The sequence below is a fragment of the Crocodylus siamensis genome, chromosome 4, assembly GCF_052110815.1.
Source record: "Crocodylus siamensis isolate JL-2025a chromosome 4, ASM5211081v1, whole genome shotgun sequence".
NCBI lineage: Eukaryota > Metazoa > Chordata > Crocodylia > Crocodylidae > Crocodylus > Crocodylus siamensis.
The window spans coordinates 51700476-51724025 of NC_143398.1; the positions used below are offsets into that span (position 1 = coordinate 51700476).

At 40.2% G+C, this 23550-nt stretch overlaps 1 protein-coding gene across 2 annotated transcripts in view; it reads left to right on the forward strand.

Annotated features, from left to right (window-relative positions):
- DOCK4 (dedicator of cytokinesis 4) overlaps positions 1 to 23550 on the forward strand; it is a 423704-nt gene that overhangs the window by 329616 nt on the left and 70538 nt on the right. For both annotated transcript variants that reach the window (XM_090042292.1, XM_090042293.1), the window contains exons 25-29: positions 412 to 546; positions 6764 to 6862; positions 13594 to 13688; positions 21046 to 21121; positions 22746 to 22846. In XM_090042292.1, the coding sequence (XP_089898418.1) occupies positions 412 to 546; positions 6764 to 6862; positions 13594 to 13688; positions 21046 to 21121; positions 22746 to 22846 (506 nt within the window). The remainder of the gene's footprint in view (positions 1 to 411; positions 547 to 6763; positions 6863 to 13593; positions 13689 to 21045; positions 21122 to 22745; positions 22847 to 23550) is intronic.

Below are 23550 nucleotides of genomic sequence, written 5' to 3' on the forward strand. Positions count from 1 at the left end.
AACCAAAATTCTCTCTGTGTTTTACACTTTAAGCCTCCATTTAGGAGTTTCCCTTGCAAAAATGTATGGATATTGACTATAAAACTTTCACATATCATTGAGTACTCTCTTCTCTGCTGTAACAGAAAATAAGATTATGCTTAGTGATGAGTACTCAAATTCATAAGGATAACTGTCTTCTCTATATGTGTGATTAATTGCAAACACTTGGGTTCAAATCAATGGCATGTTGATGTTATTTTGAATAAAGAATATTCCTGTGGTTTCTAGACTGCAGCAGTCATGAGGAAAACTAATTCTCACATACAGTAAAGTAATCCAACTGCTAATGCTGTTGAAGGAAAATTTCTGTCTGTGTCATCCTCCCTTCTAAATTATAGCAATCTGAAAGAAAGTTTGTATCTATTTAAGGAAAAATCGGTCTTGGAAGAAATTGATGTGATCGTGAACAGCCTGTTAGACATACTGTTGAGAACCATATTGGAGATTACAAGCCGACCTCAGCCATCCGGGTCTGCAATGCGCCTCCAGTTTCAAGATGTGACTGTAAGATTTCATCATAAAACAATCTCAGTCTGTCGTTGCACTTATAGATCCTCCCATTGCATCTAGGTGAATTACCAATACATTGTAATACACATGTTAATCTGATTATCTGCTATTCTGAAAAAAGATTGCATTATCCAGATGTAGTGGAATTAAAGGAGTAAGGTAGAATGTACTTTTTTGTCGTTCTTTCACTGGAATTGTTAATGTTCTATAGTTTTATTTTTTCATGGATAGTATGTATAAAATTAAGGTGGTGAAATTTTTCCACTTGACATCCTTTTGGATAGTAGAAAATTCACTGAGATTCTTCTGTTGATAATTCAACATCTTTCTGCAAGCAGTTTTCTGTAGGAGGAGGAGAAAAAAAAATTATATGAACTGAGTGCCTGAGTTTCAGTTCTAGAGTATTAATTGACGTCAAGAGATCAGTGTTAGAAAGGGAAAATAAGTGGTATTTAGGTCAGTGTAATAAAATAGACCGTGCATTTTAAGAGGTTCAAGTGAAATCACTTAAAGAAAAGCCCACTGTCAGTATTAGTGAAACAAAATGAAAGCTGCATTTTGTTCTATTTGGAAAGAGGTTGTCAGGTGACTTTGGAGGAACAAAGAATTCTTGCATGGAAGTTGATACATAAAGGCCTAACCAAAGAGTAGTGGACCTAGCCTTGTAAAAAGAAACAAGTTGCTTACTTGTCAGTCAGCAATTTCCTAAGAAACACTATGTGTATTTGAACACTTCTTACTTTTTTAAATTTGCTGTCTCACTTGACCAACCATGCTTGTTATTTTTCCAGTGATGAATGGATTTTCTCCTTTCAAGCCTAAATGCCCTGTGAGGTCACACATTTTAAAGAGCATTCAATACATGGGGAAAAATATTTTTTACTTTCTGCCACAGGGAACAAAATTATTAGATGTATTCATGGAGTTGACCATGGGTTACCTGTAATTTGTGATAGGGCAATCCTGTGCTCAAATTTTATTTTGGTTCAGAGGAACTGGACTTCTATAATCTCACATTCCTTTAATTTTAAACTGCAGAAATATTCTCCAGATGTCAGGTCATCAAAGAAGGATTCACTACTTAGCAAAGTGTAGGTTGCAGAATTGGGCTACAAGTGTGGAAAAAGTCCATTCCTACTGGTTTCCTTTAAAATATCTGTTTGCTCATGGATGTAGTTTTTATAAAATGCCATTGAAAACATTCTAAAAGTGCTTGCAAGTTACAGAGTTTTCTTTAGTTATACATGCCTTGCAAAGGCATTCCATCATCATCACCACAGGCATCTCACTGAATGCTTAATGTACAAGTGATTCACAGCACAGCATAAGCCAATTATATACATTATTGCGGGGGGGCATCATGCAGCATGGGTTTTGGAAACACACTGCTCCTGGTTCTTAAAAGTATTTATGGCATAAGTCACCACCCAATGTGAGTATGGGTGGAAGAATCTGTCCCATTATGTTACCATGAATTCATACTGCATTTATAATTAAATGTGCTTTGTGAGATGGATGTGGGCTTATGGCAGCACACTGGGTAAGATTCTGTTACAATTGCTCCCATTAGATACTTCCATACTTCTGCAAGTAGTCCCAAAGCTATATTTCCATGTGTTGCCACAGGCACTGCATGGTGTTTTTGCATAATTTATCAAGAAGCAGAGTAAATTGGACTGCATGGAGCTTGATGCTCAGTGGCTGGATTGTTCTTAGGACCCATGCTAACTTGCTTACAATTAGGTCAGGTTTCTCTACACCAGGGTTGCCCTGCCACAGGTCACATGCAGCTGAAGAGGGGTTAATTTGTAGCCCCCAGGCTCCCACTCACCTGCTGCTCTCCCCATGCTTCTGGCTGCATCTATAGCTGGGGAGCTTCAGGTTTCCCTCTAGCTTCTGCTTTCTGCACCTGTGCAGCACAGCACAAGGCAGTGCGGCACAAACTGCAGTGCAGGGGGGAACCTGTCACCAGTGAGTTAGGGGCCAGCCCATGTGCATGGTACTGCAGGGAGGAGGGAAAGCAGGCTGCCAACTCTGCAAGGTTGGACAGCCCTGAGCTCTACCATACTTCAGAATGCAGTGTAGATGTGTTCTTAATCTTACCTTATGGTTATGAATCACTTGCACGTTAAGCACTTTCTCTGTGATAGATGTGGTACTTTGAAGCTGTGTGCTCAGAAGGAAGCTTTATAATATCCAGGGTCAGTGAGCTCAGTGGAGTTCCGCTATCATAAAACTGGAACAATGCAGTGGTGAAGACAACCCCACAAATCTAATTGCTTTATGAAGTCAATGAATTGGCTCCTTAGGTTGTTTTATGAAAAATGTAACTGCATACAATTAAATATCTGAGAGGAACCCAATTAAAACAGAGGCTCTCCCACTGTGAAATCTTAGAACACAGCCCCTCCGAGCCATAACGAATTGGAACACAGTGCTACTGCAAAACTGTCAACTCCATATGTTTTTAATAATTTTGCTCTTTATATGGGAAAATGAAAAATAACTCATTCAGACCACTTGTGGAATTGTGACGTTCTACTCAGCTTGATTTAGGATGCTGGAATCTGACCCTTGTATTTCTTAGTTTTGAAGAGGTTGAGATGTAAATTAAGTATTCAGTCTTATTTACAAGCAGAGCATGCAGGATTTTATTTACATTCCTTGGCTCTGTGACTGTGGCATTGGCAGGGATCTGAGCCAGCATTTTCAGTATTAGGTTCTGAAGTTTGTTTCAAAAGGAGCAGCTTGAGTGCTTATTACTTTTGAAATATACCACATTTATCTGGGTGCCTAATTATGCACTAGACTCTTGATTCATTAAGGCATCTAGTTACAGCAATGTCATGCATCAGAACACATCCTGGGCCTGCATACCTCGATTGGAGGCACCCGTGTGCATTTTGGTCAGTATTTTACAGCACTTACAACATTATGCAAGAGGATGTATAGACCAGCCAGTAGGAAGTATGGAGTTTCACAAGAGTTTGACTGTCCCTGCAGCCTTGAGCTTAAGACCTCTGTTAGTGTGGGTTTTGATGTTGAATCATCTAAAGCCAGGGCCTTATTAAAATGAGGGAGCAGGAAAAGGAGGATGTGGCCTGCTCATCTTTTGTCCAATAGCCTAGTGAGCTAGGAAGAGAGAGATCTCAGTTCAAGACCTTCCTCATCCAGAAGGGGTTTGAATCTCCCCTACACAGAAAATTGCCCTTACTTCAAGCTATAACCTAGATAGGACTAAAGCCATCTTCTGCCATCCCCTTCTCTCTTGCTGAAGCAGTCACTGGGAATCACAAATATAAGAATCATGGGTGCAAAGAAAGAAGCAAGAGTGAGCCTGACTATAGTCTAGTGAGGAGGGCATAAGTTGTCCCAGGGCCAGAACCCAGTGCCCCAGAGGAAGGCCCAAACTATTGGGGATTTGGCAAGTAGTGGGGAGGAGAGGGGAGCTGTATTCCTCTGTTGCTAAGCATACTCTAACTGCATCAAACAGAGTGATCCTCTCATTTGTACCTTGGTGCAGGAATGACTTGTGAATTAATCCAAAATGGCCTTAGGTAGGTTTCAGGCTTTAAAGGCACGTCTTATTCAAAATGATTGACATAAGCATGTGTAATAGCTGTGAGTTCTGATATCTGTTGTATTAACTCAAATCCAAGATGAGTTCCCCCCCCCCATTTAACATGGCAAAAAAGCCCCTCTTCTTGGATTTGAATACAAGGCATGGGGAGGCAGGCAACTGCTGTGGCTTTGGCTCTGGCTCCCGGGGTTGGAGTGAGAGCTGTACCTGCTGCCTGCTTTCCACCTCTCCACAGCCTCAGACCAAGGAACTCAATTTTGAGATCCCGTTTTAAACAGTCTTGGCTATAGATAATGTCATTTGAGTCAAAGTTTGGTCATTTTGTAGCAGAGTAGCACTATGCAGTAACATAATATAAATGTTTTACTTCAACTTTAGTGTGTGAACTTTTAATACAAAGCAGATGTTATCACAGAAAAATGCATACAGAGGGCTGTATTCTAAAAGAGGACATTGAAACAATGGTTGGCTTAGTTTCTTATTCACAAAATATTTGTGAGAGAGATTAATGTCCTACAACCTTGCTCCAGTTGCAGTCAGGGAGAGTTTTGGCCATCATTTATTTAGGAAAAAAAGGCATTTGATTGAACCCACATCTGCCACTTCCAAGAAAAATGGCTCAACTACCAAGAGAGCAAGGCTGAGGCCATTTCTGAAGTAGGGTTATTAGGCATCCATAAGCATAAGAATCATGGGACTAGAATAAGAGAAAGGAAGAATTACTCATTTTAGCTAAACTAGCAAGATGAGGAACAAAATAGTTTCACATTTTTATAACTAAAGAACCGTAGTCTCATATGTCTATTTTTTTAATTTTTTAAAATTTTTTTACAAGCAGTGATGTATTTAAATTCAGTTCGGAGCCCAAAAAATAGAAAAACATCACAAATATTAAAAAGCTTCCTGATCAGGAAAAATAACATGGGGTCAGGAAATTTGATGATATAATATGAACATTTAAAGGTGCTTCCTGTTTATAAGGGAACAGCTGTAGCCTGGGTGATTATATTCAGAGGCTGAAGATCAAGGGACTTCCTGGCTGAGGGTACTAGTACATCACTGCAAAAGCAGTGATGCAAAAAGCTGGTTTTTATACCCTGACCCAAACTCAAGAACACTGTCTCAGTATAAAATCCTGCTGCAGAATGAGGCATGGTTAATTTTTATGCCAATGTAACCTGTCAAGGCAAAGCTTCTAACTCAGTGCTGACAAAGTTTTTTTTGTGGTTGGCAGAAGTGACCCAGCTTAGATTCAAGGCTGGCTGTTGCTAGGAACTGGCCACTTTTCCCCACTGCCCAGAATGGGCAAAGCTGTCTGCTACCCAGCCCACTCACCCACTGTAGAGCATCATGAGGGCGAAACCTCCTGCCACTGAATACCACTGAGATACCAGCTGCTTGGGCCAGATGCAATGGCTTTGTGAGCTATATATTGCTGACCCTTGCTCTGACTCCCTACAAGCTAGCTACAGCAAGGTAAAAGTCTGTCCACTTTAAAATCCCATTAAAGACATCTCAAGTTCATTAACTTGATGTAAAAATGTGTTTCCTTTTCTGGTGATTTAAATATTCACATTTTTAATGAAAGGTTAAAATTACCCAAAGCATGAGTGGCATATGAGTGAAAAATGTTTGAAATATGTTTTTCCCTTTCTTCCTGTTCTCACATTATCATTCCCGCTTGCTCTAGAAGTAGTCCGAAAATTGATTTCCTATCCTACAAACCTTTTCTTGACTTAAAAAAAAAAAAAATGTTCCTGTTTTGCACTGGAACAGAATCAAAGCCTTTCAGAGTTTTCAAGGAAAAAAAAAACCCGAACGATACTACTTTACTCCAAAAGAGCTGAGGTCAGGGGAGACCCAGTTTCATTGGCCTCCTTTTGCGATTCTCCCACCCTGTACCCTGGCAGTGCCCTGGTAATCAGCTTCTTCCTGGGTGGCTGTGTATACTGCACATGTGTATCCTGTCCTCTGTCTTCCTCTCCCTTCTTCCTCCCCCTGGTTTGACTAGACGTTCTATGCTGGACCTCAGAAAACGATTTTGATGAAAGTTTTGTCAAAGCCAGTACACTGCAGTTTTGATTATTTGATTATTTTCCAATAAAATAAACATTTAAAAAAATCCCAAACTGCTCTTCTTATTCCTCCTTCTTATTCCCCATCTTTTCTGTCCCTGCAGGTAAACAAAATGGTTATTACCAAATTTCTGCTATATGTTTTTGTTTGTTTTGTTTCAAAGCTTAGTTGAAAGTAAAAGGATAGAATTCATCCTATTTAAACCATCAATCTGCATAAAAACAAATGCAAGAGAAATAAATTTTGTTTATGTAAACTACATATTATAATTACTTTTTCGGATCATGCTTGTATTGTTTTAGCTGTTATTGTACTGATTCAAGTGGAGGAAATTGCAGAACATGGAAATTATATTTGGAAAACAAACTCATCTTTAAGCAGATCCACAGGCCTGTGTTTTAATAAGGAAATTCTATGAAACGATATTTCTAATCCATAGCGCTATTTTTCTTTAAGTTTCATAATATTTTAAAAGCCTTACAATGTAATAAATTTAATTGTTATATTTTCTGTATCTTGGGTTTAATGTAATAGATTTTTCTTGATTTGCCTCAGGGGGAGTTTGTCTCCTGCCTCTTGTCACTCTTACGACAAATGACAGACAGACATTACCAGCAACTTCTTGATAGCTTCAACGCCAAGGATGAGCTAAGGGTAAGGAGCACATCAGCATTTCTGTACCTTTTAAATCCCTCCCTCCCCCTTCTTTTATGCTTCATGGTTCAGGAGATCTGCCTCAGATAAGGGACCATTGATTTACATGGGTTGAAGCTGAAATATAATCTGTTCCTTAGATACCCTTTTAACTCGATGGTGTAGGTTTTACATTCATGTTTACTTGGGAAGCCTTGCTGTCAAGGGTAGTTTTGTGTTTCTATACTGTAAATGGATAGTATGTATTGTGTTTCCTTCTGAAAGAGAGTAGGGAAAGCTATAGAACTGTTATCACCCTGTTCTTATCCTCCAGCCCTATCCCACAGAACAAACTAACCACATTTCTAGTTATAAGAATGGGCAGGACCACGGCCACAGTCGGATCAATATGGTATATTGCAGTGGCAGATTGATAGCTTAAGAAACATATATTTTTAGTAGTAACAGGTTCAAAAGAACAAACTTCCCCCCACAGTGTAAATCCCTGATACTGTCCAGGAAATACTTTCAAGTACTTGAAACACTCCCCAGAGAGTAAGTGTGGTCATAACAACTTTAGGTATTACTGTTGCCACCTTCATGCCTTCAGTTCAAGCAAATAGATGTCACCTCAGTTATATTCACAATATAAGCTCTAAGACCCATTGGTTAGATGCCTAAGTTGACTGCAAGAAGAACAAGGTTCTCTTAGTTCTCCTGATAAGGGAGAATCTGCGTGAAGTAGACTTTTGTTTATTGCTTATATACTTGCTTGCTTAAGGAACATGATGTTTTTGAGGATGATTGCTTAAGAGGTGTTTGATGTAAGACACATCTTTATTCCCCCACCACTCTTATATGGAGGCACTTGTTATTACTGGACAAATATACTGTCAGACCCTTCAGACCAGGGAGGAAGGAGCAACTGGACAAATATAGAAGCCAGGAGGGGAAGGAGGTATATGTGTTCATGTTCGCTGTTGTAAGAGAAACTTGCTCACAAGGCAGCTCTTCTAGGTTGAGGTCTGGCAACCAGCTGTAGTTAATTATCTCAATCCTCAGTACAAGTAGGTCACAGGAAGTGAGCTCCTAAGTCCACAACAACAGACTCATTCTGCTCTCATGAGTGTGACTACTGTCTTGGACTTTCCTGGTTCCATCTCCATGGTTAGAAATATGTGAATGTTTACGTCTGAATTAAGCCTGCAAATTGTTTATTGTTTCACTTGAGTTTGACAAGTACAACACAGGATTTTGACTGAAAGAAAGGGGAAAAGAGTCAGTGGTTGCATGCAGATGTTCATTGGCACCACCAGAAGTGATTCTGGGAGAGGAAGCAGTACTGGCATTTAGTCTTTAACTACCCCCTCTCCTCTGCTCCTTGCATCTTCACAAGACTGAGATGATCTCAGTCTGGGGCAAGCACAGAGAGCATCGAGGCAAAGACTTCCATCTGCTCCTCAGCTTGGGAACTCTGGTCTAGGGAGTAGGTAGGGAGCAACAGGTAGCACCACAAACCCTTCAGACCAGGGAGGAAGGAGCAGCTGGACAAATATAGAAGCCAGGAGAGGAAGAAGGTATAAGTGTTCATGTTCACTGTTTTAATAGAAACTCTCTCACAAGGCAGCTCTTCCAGGTTGAGGTCTGGATTCTCCTAGAAGAGGCATGTTTCCGCAAAAAGAAACTGAGCTAACTCATTTATACTGGGAGAATAGTGATTCTCTTGGTAGAAAAGTAACATCTTCTCATGGCTAGTGTATTGTAAAAAGAGAGTGCAACTTCTTGGAGACCCCAGCTCTTCCTTGATACATTAACAATTTATTTTTGTTTATCCAGTATCTTGGGCAAAGATTGCCATCTAAATTAAGCCATGCTACTTACTTTTGCACTACTTTTTTATTTTGAATATGGAATTTTCATGATAAATGCTGTTTTCTTGAGTGTTCTTTTAAAAGTAGCACCAAAAACTTAATTGGTTGAAAAAGTAAAAGCACCTGTTATTTTAACTGATACTTGGTGGGGATTGAACCGGTCACTCTAATCGTGTGGGATCAAAGCTTCACTGGTGGTGCAAAAAGGCTCGTTCTACTGTTGCCTTGGCTGTATTCACAATGACCAGGTACTTGAACAATTTGGTCACTTAAGGTATATGGAAAACATGATGCTTCAGGATTTTATACATGTCACATGTATGCTAACCTTTGAATTTGAGCACTTGCTGCTCAGTGAGGCTGTTGTTATGAAGGGGTTTTTTTCTAATTTGCTATCTCGGCTGAAAGATTGGGCACATGAATTATAAGGCATTTCTGCTTTCTGAGCAGATGACTCCCAAGGTGACCATATAAATGTCTGTAATACAAACAGTCGCATGAGTGCACTGAACAATATTTGTGACATTTTCTCATTCCAGAAGCACCTGTGAAAACAAAAATCTCCACTTGAGAGCACTGTGAAAATGAAACTAAAATGGTCCTTAGTATTATCAACTAGAATTTGTAAATATTATTTTTATAGGTTTTCAGGGCTGTTTTTTAGTACCCCAGTGCATACTATATAGTCTCTATATAGGTCATTGATCACTACATAGAACCCTGCTTAATGTAAAGGAACAGCACTCATTTAAAAATAGCATCTGTATGTAAATATTTTTTTATCTGGTACTGTTATAAGTGATGCTTCAGATTCTTAAAAGTGAAAGAGTGAAAATAAGTAAAATAAATCCAAAAAGATTTCCTTCATTTCTTCAAGTCATTTTTTCTGTATATTTGACAGCTCTTTGCATATATTACCTGTGGCATTTCAGTCAGGCCTCAAGTTGTTTGAGTCTTTCACACTGCAGTACCAGAAAAAAAACATTATTAAAACAAAAATGTACAAAATGACAGATAAATAGTAGGTGGTTCATGGGCAAGAATTTCAAGCAGTTCACTTGCTTTATGTATTATCAGTGTCCCTTTTAAAATATAAGATGATGTATGTAGATTGTGTTTTTTCTGATTATCTTTCAGTATAATTTTATACTAGCAAGCATATGGCTTTGTTTCATTGCTAGGTACAAACTCAATTTGAATATATTTTTAAAATATCTGTTCTATAGGAGTGCATAGGATCAGAGCACCATTACCCCAATGAGCTCTGAAATCTAATTTAAAACAAGAGGCAACAGTGGGGATTGCAAGAATTAAGGAGAAACAGAGAAGAGTGGATAAGGAAAACTGTATGCATAATCATATCCCAGCTATGTGCACAGCTATATGTTTTTTGGTCGGTTTCCTTTTAATTGAAAAATAAAAATAACAGGTAGTTATCAGTAGGCCCTGCTGGTTGTCTTCCTAGGCTTTCTTTATCAGTTTACCACAGGGTGAGCGTACAAGAGAGATGCGAAAGACAAGATGGTAATTTAAGACTATAACAGATATCCTTATACCTATTCCAGCCCCTTTATGTGGCATAAGAAATCCTAAAAGTCCCAGTCAGAGCCATGAAGTATTTACCCTAATGCAGGCGTTAGGCACCCTAATGCACCCTAATTCCAAACTCCAGTGTAGCAGGGCAAATGAGGCTCCTGGCAGACATTTATGTTTGTTTTGTATGTATGTATGTGAGTACTTATGTAACAAAATGTAACAGGCCAACTGGCTACACATTAAAATTATTGTGGGGTAGTTCAGTGCTACAAAGAAGTTGTTGTTTTAATAATCAACTTTTTGTGGCTGATTCACCATTTTTACCGAGTGATAAACTGGTTTAACATCTGTTAGATTACAATTTGTCATACAATACTCAAATAGTATGTGCAACAAGTGAAAAACAGCATTATGGCCACTGTGACAGTCATAGGAAGCTGTTGTGATGTTATATAGGTCCCCCCAGGTTCTTTAATTTACACCACAGGAGACTCTCCAGCCACTGAGGCAACCCAGAATTGAAAGGGTACAAAGTTGGCCCCCTTAACCCTGCTGTCCTTGAGTTGTGTGCTGTACCCCTAGAGTGAATCTCAGTCCAATTTGACTTGGGGAGGCAGGGGAGTCAAATACATAAAAAGGTATTTGTGGAAGATGTTAAAAATGACCATAACTGTTCCAAAGGCTGTCCCTTTCACTGAAGCACAATAGGACATCAGTTCACCATTTGTTTATACAAAAAAATATTGCTACTGGAAGAAAAACATAAAATATGACATTGTGAAGTGGTGTCACAATTGGTGTAAAATACAGTAAAGTTTACGTAAATTACAAGTAAGAATATTAAAAGACAGTGTGTGATTGCCCCAAACATAAAAAAGAAGAAATTACTCTCATGATACCACTTGAGAATGTGAAGCATATGAAGCATTAATTATAACTGTACTCCAACCGTTGAAGTGTTGCTACATTTATACTGCCAGCTAAATTTTTTTTAATGTTAAAGTCTGTTGCTGAATCATTATGATGTGTTCACTAGGGCACATACACAGTGCTACACAATAGTTTATGGCAAAGTAATTGTAGTTGGAAGCACGGACTGTGAAACTGATTTACCGTGAGTGGTACCTGCTAGTAAACTCATGAAGAACTTTGACTATTCAGACCACAAAACAGAAATGAGCATTTCCATCATGCAGAGCCTCCAGGTAGCGTACTTCTGACCACAATATATACCACAGAATTTATTTTAAGATGATTACAGTGTTAGACCCCTTAGCGTTGGTGAACAATAGCGCTGGCATATTCAGGGATACTAGCAAATTTATACCAATTAACAGACAAAAAAACCACCAATACTTAACCAGTGATTAAACATATAAGTTCATTGCCCATAGGAATGTATTGGATATGTGGGATAAATATATGTACCAAAAATGCAATTATTAAATAATTTTAAAAAAAGAACAGCAACTCCTGGATTAATGTACTCGTCTGAAGTCTTTAAAACATATCTTGCAAATGCCCTCTCTCACTCTCTAGCTTTGAATTATTATTTTCTTTATAACAACCTTCACATTATAATGGCAAATCGCTAACTTCACCAACATTTGAGGTTTTTAATTGATTTTTTGTATCTGTGCATGTTTAATGTAACTTGTCATTTGACTTGTCAAACCATTTTTAACATTTTGTTGGGTTTTTCTATGAAAATTATTTGTGTTAGAAAAAAATTATTCATGCTGGTGCCACTTCTCCGGGTTTTAATTAAGGTATCTAAATTTGTTCATGTTTGAAAACTACTTGAAATACTAGAATTCCTTTGACTTTTGTATGTTTAAATTAGTCCCAAAGTTCAGACTGAATTGAATGTATTTTGGCCAGAGATTATACCTGTCATACTGTAAACACTACAAGATTTTGGCAAGTTGTCTGGCCAATGTAATCTGCTTCCACTCTGGTGGGTGCTTGCAAGTTGGATGCCAGTCTTAGCTGCTGCATTCTCCCATTTGTGGTGCTGTTTCAAGGAATGGTGGGCACGTCTACACATGTGCCAAACAGAGCAGTTGTTACTGCGCTGTCATTTAGTACTTGCTTCAGTACTAAACTGGCGTTACTGTTCAGTCCCAACACTGCGTGGGTTTTTTCCCATGCTTCTGTGCAGTAGAGTTCACATCACTGTTCGTGCCAGCCGATGCTACATCACCATAGCGTCTCATGGAGACGTGCCCAATGTCAGCAGTGTACAGTGTCCATCACATATAATTTTTTTTGGAAAACATGTTTGTGGATTCCGACTTACTGGGAAGTCTCCAGCTTGTATCTTCATCTAATCCATACTGGGAACTAAATATATTCCGTTGAGATGGCCAAATTCAAATAGTAACATTTCAAAATCACATAATTACATTGATTCTGTTCAGTTAATTATAATCCCTCAACTCACATTTTTCATGATGTGGCATTCATTTTACTTACAAGAAAAATACCAACAACAATAAACAGAGTGAGAATGGGCTCACTCTATTAGTTTTCTTTCTAGAGAAGATTCATAAATTGCAAGGCTGGAAGGGACCTCAGATCATCCGGTCTGGTCCCCTGCCCCAGGCAGGAAAGACAACTGGAGATTTAAACAGCTCTTCAAGAAGTAAATTATTTAATTTTAGTTCAGTTATCTTAATGAGTAGAATCATGCTGGAAATTGTAATACTCAGCTCTTAAATACTCAGTTTTTTTATACTCCAAGCAGACCTTTACACAGATGGAGGAAATGAGGAAATGAGGCAGAGGGTATTCATAGAGAGCTAGGATTGGAACTTAAAGTCCCAGTCACAGCTATCACTTTTAATGGCCATTGATTCTATAACTGTGTGTCTATCTTTTTTTCTCAGCATATAGTATAGGTAACTTTAACACTTTTAAGAGGAGTGCTTGATTTTAATGAAAAATGGACATTATCAAGAAGGCATCCAGATCTTAATAGCACTCAGAAAATGAGGTTTTTTGGTTTGCAAAGTGCTCTTGGAAATGCATTTGTTTGAGTGTATGCAGAGAAACAAGAAGTATTTTTGACATTTCTCTCTTGTGTGTGTCACTGTAGCTCAAATAACACATTAAATAATTTCCCCCATTATCAGGAAAACTGTGGTAAGCATATCTTGAAGTTTTCTTGGGAAGCAAATAAAAAAATCAGCTGAAATAAGTACTCTGGGGAAGAAGTCAAAACAAATTTGTGGTTCTTCTGTTTTTAGTATTTGGGTTTCTCATTGTTAAATATTTCTAGAGCTCACTTCTTTTCCTTTTTTTCAAAGAAGCAAGGAGTTAGTTTGTCGTTTCTTCTTCCCCTAGGATTTCCTGCTGCAGATTTTTACTGTATTTCGAATTCTGATACGACCGGAGATGTTTCCAAAAGACTGGACAGTGATGCGTTTGGTGGCTAACAAGTAAGAAGTTTATAAATGGTCGTGCCATATGCATAATTAATATTTGAGGTGCATGGGTAAGAGAATACTTGTGTGATGTGTATAATAAAAGATGCAAAAAGATCTTTAAAAATATTTCATTTACAATATTTGGCTGTCCCAAAGTATTTTGTGGTATAATTGTATAGTGATCCAGCATAATTATAATGACCCATTCATTTAATTAAAAAATCTCTGAAGCTATATTCCATAACAAATTTATGACATGACTAGTATCTGTTGTCCTGTTGCAAATGAGTTGTTAGGCATCTATAACATGGAACCCACATAAATAGGTGTACAATAATAGAGTTATCAATCATTAATAGGTTTTTTGTCTGCTTTGTAAATGACACATTGAAACAAAAGTTTGTCTTAGTATCTAAAGGTTGATACTGATTTAAAGCTGTTAGCTCCCAAGAAAGAATCAGCTGTTGCAGGAACATAAAAAGAAAATAGGATGCACACATGAGTTAATTTAATGCTTATATGCAAAGCACCCAAGTTGCAGTCTAAATAGTCAGATACAGCACAGGAGCAATGTAAAATTCCATACACAGCCCTACCATTATACTCAGTCTGACACAGTTGAGTCAGAACAGACATCTTTGCCTTCTCCGTACTTTCTTCTATGGAAGCAGCCAACAGAGTGAGTTTTTCTGAAGGGGTCCACTGACTTCCAACACCTCGCCTGACAGCAAACACCAACCTTATTTCGCTTAGATTTACCAGGCAACATAACCAGCCCTCAGTGTGACACCTGAAAGAAATTAATCCATTATCATTCCTGTTTTTGTTAGTGTTTCTTGGCTCAAAGAGTCATGGCCATATGGTGTTGTATAAATTCATAATCTCTGCCTCTTAAAGCTAAGTTCAGCAACTTGGTGTCCTATCATTTTGTGTGTGTGATCATGGTGGCATTTGTTTTTCTTGTGAGAGAAACATTTTCCTTCATTTATTTTTCTCACCTCATTTAATGCTGCTAGTCTTGATAAGCATAAATTCCACTGAGAAGTGTTAGAAGTGTTAATACATGAGGAATGGATGTGATCATTTATTTCTGTGCGTGGTATGCAGGAGATGAGAATGCGAGGGAGAACATAGGTCTGGGTAGTCTAAGCTGGAAAATAAACTAAGAAATATGGAAAAGAAAAACATGCAATAACTCTTAAAATTAGAATATAATGTAAAAAGTACCATATTTACCCAAAGCCAAGATAACTTTGAATTTAATATGACTCCAGTAATTAGATTCTATACATAGAAAATGATAAATTTGTTATCATTTCCATGTATAAAATCTAACTATTGAGGATCATCTTAAACTCATCTGCTCTACCACCTCTATGGTAGTGCAAGTGGTGGGGAAAGCAGCCTTCCCTGCTTTCAGATCAGATTATCTCTGATCTGTGCAACCCAGTTCATGTTACCCCTACCTTAGCATAGCCACTGTAGGCTTCAGTTCAGTGTAAACACCCCATCTGCCCCCCTCCCATGGTCACCCAGATCAAGCCCACTGTCCCATCCCCGCGCCTCCCCCTGCACCCAAATCCCTGCTCACTGCCACTTGACCCCCTGATGCCTGCCCCCACCCTCCTTTTTATGCAGTCCCATGATCGCACATGCATACAGGCTGTGTTTACAGACGCACCTTTCCTCAACAACTGGTAATGATTGTTGTATTGTTGATTTATCACATAAACCAAATAGTTGCATTGCCACCACTGTGCTACCTCAAGACCTCATAGTACCAAGTCTTCTGAAAAATGCATTTTGAACTTTTTCACTAAAGGAAATAAAGGAGCTGCCGACAAAGCAGAGATATAGGGAGAGAGCTGTTGTTCTGAAGGAAATAGATGTGTGTGGTGTAGATATGACGGTGTAGTTACACTCTTTATTCGCTGCGACTAGAACACAATTCAGTTTTAAAACCATCTTTCAGAACCTTATTACTTTGGATTTAACAATTTCTATAACTTGAAATTTCACATAGATATAAATTATCCAAGCTTGATTGCTTTTAATAATTTTTTCTTCTTATAATGCTCCATTTAATAAAACAACTGATTTACAAGTAAAAGTAAATCTTGCATAGAACTGGCTTCCCCCTCCCCCCAATCCCATGCTTCTTCTCCCAACTTTGATGCTTAGGCACCATTTTGTGTTCTCTTCCAAACTGAAAAGAGAAGCTGTTCCATGCAAAAGGGAGACAGTGTAACTTATTTTCTTAGAAAACTGGATGAACTGTGCAGATTGATGACAAATATGGAGCAATAGCTGGAGAGATAAGGCAGGATTCAGCAAGGTTACTGGGCTATAAATATGAAGGTTTAGGAATTTTATCATTGAACTGAAACTAATGGAGTTCGATTAGCACCTGGATTATGCACACATCAGCACCTGAAACTAGTTTAATAGTTTCTAGGGTTGGAAGGGACCTGAACAGATCATCAAATCCAACCCCCTGCCCTGGGCAGGAACGAGTGCTGGGATCATAGTACCCCAGCCAGATCTATCCAACCTCCTCTTGGTTTTAAACATTCATTATGCCACTCCAGAGCAGGATTATCTCTGATCTGTGCAACTCAGCTCATGTTACCTCTACTTTAGTATAGCCACAGTAGGCTACAGTTCAGTGTAAACACGCCGCCTGCCCCCCTCCCCTGCTCACCCAGATCAAGCCTACTGTCCCGTCCCTGCGCCCCTCCCCCCACTCCCTGCTCACTGCCTCTGCCCGGCACTGTCGATTTGTAGCTGCCCACACTGTCTGTTTGCAGGTAACAGGCAGGGAAGGGTTCAGCTGCCCAACAGCAGCAGCTGGGCAGGCAGATTAACTCTTCCCTGTCTACTCCCCTGGGACAGACAGACAGGTCACTACAAGTAGGTGAGGGGGAGGCAGCAGGGGGGATCCCCAAAGGGCAGGGAGGAAGCCCAGAATGGGAAGGGGTGAATTTTTACTTTTCTGTCCTCCATGCCCCTGCTGGCCTGAAATGTGACTGCTCCAAACTTGAGCTAGCACCAATACTGATCTATATTTATGTGGCTCACAGTGTAACGTGTAACAGGGCTCTTTATTCATCTCAAATGCCTAGTAATAGGCTGAAAGGTTCATCTCAGATGCTCAGTAATAGGCTGAATGGTAAGGGTTGGTAGTATTGCAGGAGATGTTTATGGGCTGGTTAATGAAACAGACTTTCCTAATTAGTTATGAACTGAACAATGCATAAATTAAAGTGCATTTATTCAGAGCTTTTAAATCTGGTAAGGGTCTATAAAAAAAATAGCTAATTTTGGTGGAAATGGGTACATATTTTTGGAGGAAAATCATGTACATCTAAGGCCCCCAACACGTGCTACATTGAAAATGTGATTAGCAGGTTAATTGTACCTTCAATAGTAACCTGCCCACGTGTTCAGGTCAATTTAAGACACAATAAATGAGCTACAAAATATTTCACATATTATGTAGAAAAACTTTGTGACTCATTTGCATTGCACCTTAAACTGAACATGTGGCCCATTGAGGATGGCCCATAACCGATCCCAGTGCTCAGCAACTGTGTGGGGCATCCCCAGGGTCTGAGACAAAGCTGTTCCCTACCCAGAGGAGGTGGAGGTAGAACCAGTCACTGGAACCCAGATCCCTGCCTAACTGCCCAAGGAAGATGAGGGTGCAGCAAGCCCAATATTGGGGAATGTCTCCCCAGTGTCGTACATAGTGCACCCCAGACCTTTAAACACTGTGTGTGCACCTGTGCTGCACACATGAATTTCTGACATCCTGAGAAATTCAGGGTCCCCAGGTGCCTGGGGACCCTGGAAACAAGAAGCCTGTCCCTGATCTCAATGTTCCCATATTCTGGAACCTGTAAAAATCACATGTGCTGCCAAGCTGTGTAGCACATAGTTTTTACTAACCCCATGCATTGGGCCTCTGGGAGTGGGCTGCCCAGGGATTTGTGAAAACTGTGTGTTCCTCCCTAGCTGGTGCTTTGACAGTGAAGTGATTGCTGGTTGGACATGAGGATCAGACTGGGGCTGGTTCCAGACCCTGGTTTGGTTCCTGGCCCCTGCTGATTGTGGACTCCTGGCTTTCAATTTACTCATGCAGCAGAGCTTTGCCTCATAGTTCCAGGCTCCCACTGCACTGGAAGGTAAAGTGCAATTGGGATCTAATCCCTGATCCCAGAATGGCACATCCTGCCATGCACATTTAGCATGGCAGGAGGCATGATTATTGGGATTGCAGATCAGATCCCATCATGCCTTTAAGTCAGGGTTGAGCAATTTATCTGGCTTATCAAGAGGTTCTATCCAGCCTGTGGGAGGTCCCTTACTGCCATGCCCAGGTGTGGAGGGCAGCCCAGGCCATGGCACTTGCAGCTTGTCATGGTGGCTAGATTTGGCTTCACAGCAGTGGCTCACTCTGCCTGGCTGCTATTGCCAGTGTCTCTGCCACTGCCACTGGACTCCGCCCCAGCCCCACTGCCCAAGCACCCCGACCTATCTACCCTGCACTCACCACCAGGGGTGCCAGATGGAGGAGGTGGACGAGTGGGGTCTGCATGCAGACCAGCTCAGGACCACTGCAGGCAGGGTGCGCTCAGCTGGGTGAATGGGATGGGGCCATGGGTGGGCAGGGAGTGGCATCCAGGGTGGCTGGGTGGGAGTAGGGCTGAGATCTTGGGATGGTGACAGTGTGGGGCCAAGGCCCAGGGCAGAGTCATGATCTGCACATCCCTGCCTGTGGAACCAGTGGCCGTTGCAAGGATGTGTGGGGAGCAGATTGCAGGTCTGCCCCAGGCACCAGCTCCACACCGTAACCACTCCATGATTGTGGCCCCACCCACCCATCTCACTCCTGGATACCACTCCCAACCCACCTGCAGCCCCATCCCATCTTCCTGGCCAAGAGCACCTTGCCTATGGGGGTCCCAGGTCAGGTTCCATGTAGATCCTGCCCATCAGCTCCACCTGGCACCCCCAGCAGTGGGTGCAGGGCAGATGGGCCCAGGGCCAGATAGGATCAATTCCTCCCTTACCACGCCAGGCCAGGTCAGCAACCCCCCTCCCCGCCCCGCAGCCCGTAATAGCTTACCAAAACTCCTTAAGTGGTCCTCCAGCCCAAATAATTGCCCATCCCTGCTTTAAGTGATCGTCTGTCAGTAACCTAAGTCTGTTAAACTCTACTCTGTCAACTCTAACAAACAAATCTGCATATCAACTATTGAATATATTACTGCATGAGGCTGCAAGTGTGGCAGCCAGCAAAAAGTGTGAATGCCAGTAGTCAATGTGGAAATGCAGGAGAAGAGGGAACTGCTCAATAGGGGTGTGCAAAATGAGCCATATTCACTTTGGATTTGGATATGGCCCAAATCAGGGACAGTGATTTGGTTAATTGATTCAGATCACTGTCCTGATTCAATTTGGCCAAATCCAAAACTGAAATCAACAATTCGGCCATAGACACAACTTTAAATGGTTTTTGTACATACCTCGAGGTACCAGGCACAGCTTGTGAATGCTGTGATGGTGGGGTGGATGGAGCGTTTCACAGGAGTATGGGGGAGGGTCTGCATGCTTGGCAAACCTGGAAGTGGACTGGAAGTACTTCTGGTTCATTTCCAGGTCTGCCACCAGGCACACTGGAGGCCCCCCTGCACCACAGGCTCAGCAATCAGCTACAGGGGAACCATGGGTGCCCCCCCAGGCCTAGGAGACACCAGTTGCTGAGCCAGGGAGGTGCGCAGGGGCCCCCTGTGCACTCCCCAGTTGACCCGGAAGTGGACCAGAACTGCTTCTGGTCCATTTCTGGGTCTGCTGCCAAGCGCGCTGGGGACCACCCCTGCGCTCCTGTGGGACACTCCATCTGCCCTACCATCTTATCATTCACAAGCCATCTGGTACCTTGAGGTAAGTAGAAAAAACATTTAAAGCTGCATCTATGTCTGAATCATCAAATCTTTCTGAATCTCTCTGAATTGATTTGGAGGGTCCTGATTCAATTCAGAGAAATTAAAGTGTCTCCTGATTCAATTCGCATTCAGAGAATTGACCACTGAATTGAGCCTAATCTTCACCGAATCATATCAGTGACCAAAGCTTTGCGTAGTCCTACTGGTCAATCCTGTTTGTCCTCTAGGTTTTATGAGGGCAAGTCAGAGCACAGGGTTTTTGCCAAGGACTCAGTTTTTACAGTGAGTTGCTCTGTCACCTTGGACACTTCACTGGGCTTTGGGATTCCCCTCTGCAAAAAAGTGCTCAATGATATTTTGCTTTTGGAGGTACAGGGAAGATGAACTATTTGTTATCTTATACAATGTTATGAAGATGGAAAGTGCCACCTCCTAAAAATAGGTATTTTATTAGGACTTCCTCTATTATTCAGGCCCTGTTTAAGCTCTGTCTGCATACAGTGTGTGTTTTCTGCATTTCAATTTCATTTTCTCATTTCTTTTGTAGTTAGCTCTCAAGTTGTATAATAAAATGAAAACAAACATAAACACTGTAGCACAACATTACAAAATGTGTTGTGACAGAAGCACAGCAGGGGTCAGCTGCACGTTGACTCATTCAGACAGGATATATGCAGATAAACCATGAATATGTTCAATCTCCGGAGAGTTCAAAAGCTTCACTTTTTCTCTGTGACATCTGCTCATCCAAGCCAACCCTACAGTGAGCAAAAGTTACATTGCTTGACAACAACAGAGGAGCAAAGAATAGGCATGTGATTGCTACAATTCATCTCAACAGGATAGGTGTCAGTATGGTAAATCACCTGAGCAAGTGATTTATTGTTGTTAACAATGTAAATCCAGGATCATTGATGTAGGGCTTCTTAATATGGTTGATACAGATTTGCATGTGTATGTTTGGACACTAAAGAAAGGGCCTTTATCTCTAAGGCTCTCATTATCGTACTTTTCACAAGTACCAAATGGTTGTCTTATCTGTTTCATAGGCAGACAATAAAAAGGCAAATTTACAGCAAAATGTATTGCACGTTAGCCGGTCAGACAAAATGTTTATTATACTATGATGTCTCCATGACTTGGGTAAAAAAAATGTGGTGTGAATTTTTCAGGTTAATTTTACAACACTATGTCTGTTTTCATTAACTTTGTTCTTACATCTATGCTTATGTATTTTTATTAATTTTTTGCTGTATGCATTTTCTGGCAACAGATTTAGTAGTAAGCAGTCATATATGTTTAATTTTTTTCAGTAATTGTACATGGTATCTTTCTTTTCTTTTTGCTAATAAGCAAGCATTTACAGTAATCAAAGTTATGTTTTTCCACTTAAAAATGTGTTCCTTTTTTTCTTTTACCAGTGTTATCATTACAACAGTCCTGTACCTTTCTGATGCCCTTCGTAAAAACTTCTTAAATGAAAACTTTGATTACAAGGTACAGTGAATTAACTTCCTCCAAAATATATGTTGGGTCATGTTATCAGTGCAATAATCTGTCAATCTACAGCTATTGTGATACAGGTTTGGATAAAACACAGCTAAAAATTCTGAGCTGTTAGAAGGCCTGCAGTACCATAGAGAGAAAATCAGGAGTCATGTTTCAAAATATCATGAGTGCCAACCCCACCCCCAGTCCCTCCCTTGCCTTCCCCCTCTTCTTTGAGTCTCTGAAATGTGCTTGTAGTATATGTTTAAATCAGGGTTTTTGATTACCAACACTATTTTTCTATTTTTTTCCATGTTTTAAGATTGTCAGAAAGTAGAATCCATTTTTTTGTTCATTAACTGGCATGTTAATTGAAAAATATGGCTTTGGATATTTTCTACATTTTCAGGTCCGGTTAACCTGCCACTTGCTTTTAAAATGTTATTTTGGGTTGATTATTGTTAAAAATAGCCTGCAGTTAAGTACTTAATGAATTTGGGTATCTGTAACATCTGATGGCCAGAGTGCTATACTAAAATTATAGAATGATGCTTTGAGAGTTAAATACAAAATGTTCAATTAAGGCTCATAAGAGGCTTACCTGAATTAGAAAGGAAATTGGGCATACTATGCAAAGCCTGATTAACAGGGATACAGAGTTATGAGTGCCCTCAGCTCCAACAGATTTCATATGGAGTTGCAGAGGCCCTGTGTGGAAAATTCAGACCCACGCTACTTTCAAAGCACTGGAGAAAATGCTGGCCTATATACCATAAATACTTGGAAACAATTACTCGCCCTGTGAGGTTCTGCAAGTGCATAGACTAAAAGTGATGGCAAAATTACCTGCTCCTTCCAGAGGATTCTGTGCTTAATCATCTCACTTATTATCAAAATTCTTACCATCTCCTGCGGAAGTACAGGGAGACAGGAGGGCATGTTGGCACCTTTCTATAGAAATATAGTGGACAGAAAAGGGCTTCCTGTACACTTTTTATTTTTGCATTACTGTTCCGGAGCAGCCATGCTTTAGCTTAGAGTTGGTAGTTTTTAAATAGATAGTTTTACTGATGAACCTTTGCTCAATTATTTCCAAAAGCTAATTTTCACAGAATGAAGGGGAGACACAAATTTATGGAACAATAAGATAAACAGTGCCTTGTTTTACTTCATTCTAGATTTACTGAGACATTGCAGTGCTCAATATTCATGAGATATAAATGGGTGGTAGAGCTTGCCAGAGAATTACATTTCTGTTTTACTGCATTTTTTCAGGTTTGTTTCCATTCTGCATTCAGTTGAAAACAAAACTTTCTGAAAGTTGTTGTGAAACTAATTGTGTTGGAATACATTTTCAGATCAAAAAGGTTGGGGTTTGGGTATGGATTTCAGTTTCTGAGTAACCAGAGAGTCCACCATGGAACTCCAAATCCTTCCTCTCAAAGGCTTAATTGAAACTGACAAGTCTTTGTGAAATATTTTGTCGTAAATTACACAACACGTATTTAAGGGAAAAAGACCATTTTGACAAAGCGGTCTGAACAACTCACCAGACAAGGACCAAAGAAGAGATGCCAACAATATTGTAATGCTGAGAGAATTTAAATAACTATATATCATGCATTTCTTGTAGATCTGGGATTCCTACTTTTATCTTGCAGTCATTTTTATAAATCAGTTATGTCTGCAATTGGAAATGTTCACACCTTCCAAGAAGAAAAAGGTATTGGAAAAGTAAGTATCACTGTCAATTCCCATTAAGCACGCCTGTAACATAAATAGGGGTGGACAAGCAGGACATCCACTCCAGGGGGCTTATTTAGTGGGGCATGAGAGTGATGTGCACCTCTGAATCCATGCTGTGGCAGCAACAGCTGGGGTGAGGGGAGCACCAGGAGTCAGGTAAGCTACTCCCTCCCCCCAGTATCTGTCTCTGGCGCTCAGTACTTTCCCTCCCATGCTCCCCATCTCTCCCTAAAAACTTTTACTTTGTCAGTAATTAAAAAGAACAGCTGTGGGGGGGAGGGGCAGAGGGGAAGGGGAGAAAGGAGGGAGCATTGTGAAGCATGTGGACCTGTTCCAAATCCCACTGAAGTGAACAGAAGTATTTCTGTTGACTTTAATGGGACTTGGATCAGGCCTTATCTGATTCAGACAATTTTGTTTTGTAGGACTAAATTTAACTTTTTTGTTTTCAGGGCAGGAAATCTTAGTGGGAAAAAAATCTTAAGTAAATTAAGGCAGTAGGTGGCTATCACCACTTAGTTATTCCCATTGATTATAATGTTTAGGGACTTTATACTAACCATATGTGGCTTTATTAAATAAGATATTTAATTAGATATGTATTAGACATTAGCTACTGTTTTCCTCTTTCCATGCAGCATGCTTACCCAAAACTTGTGACAAATTCTTAGCATTTCTGGAATCTTAGTTTT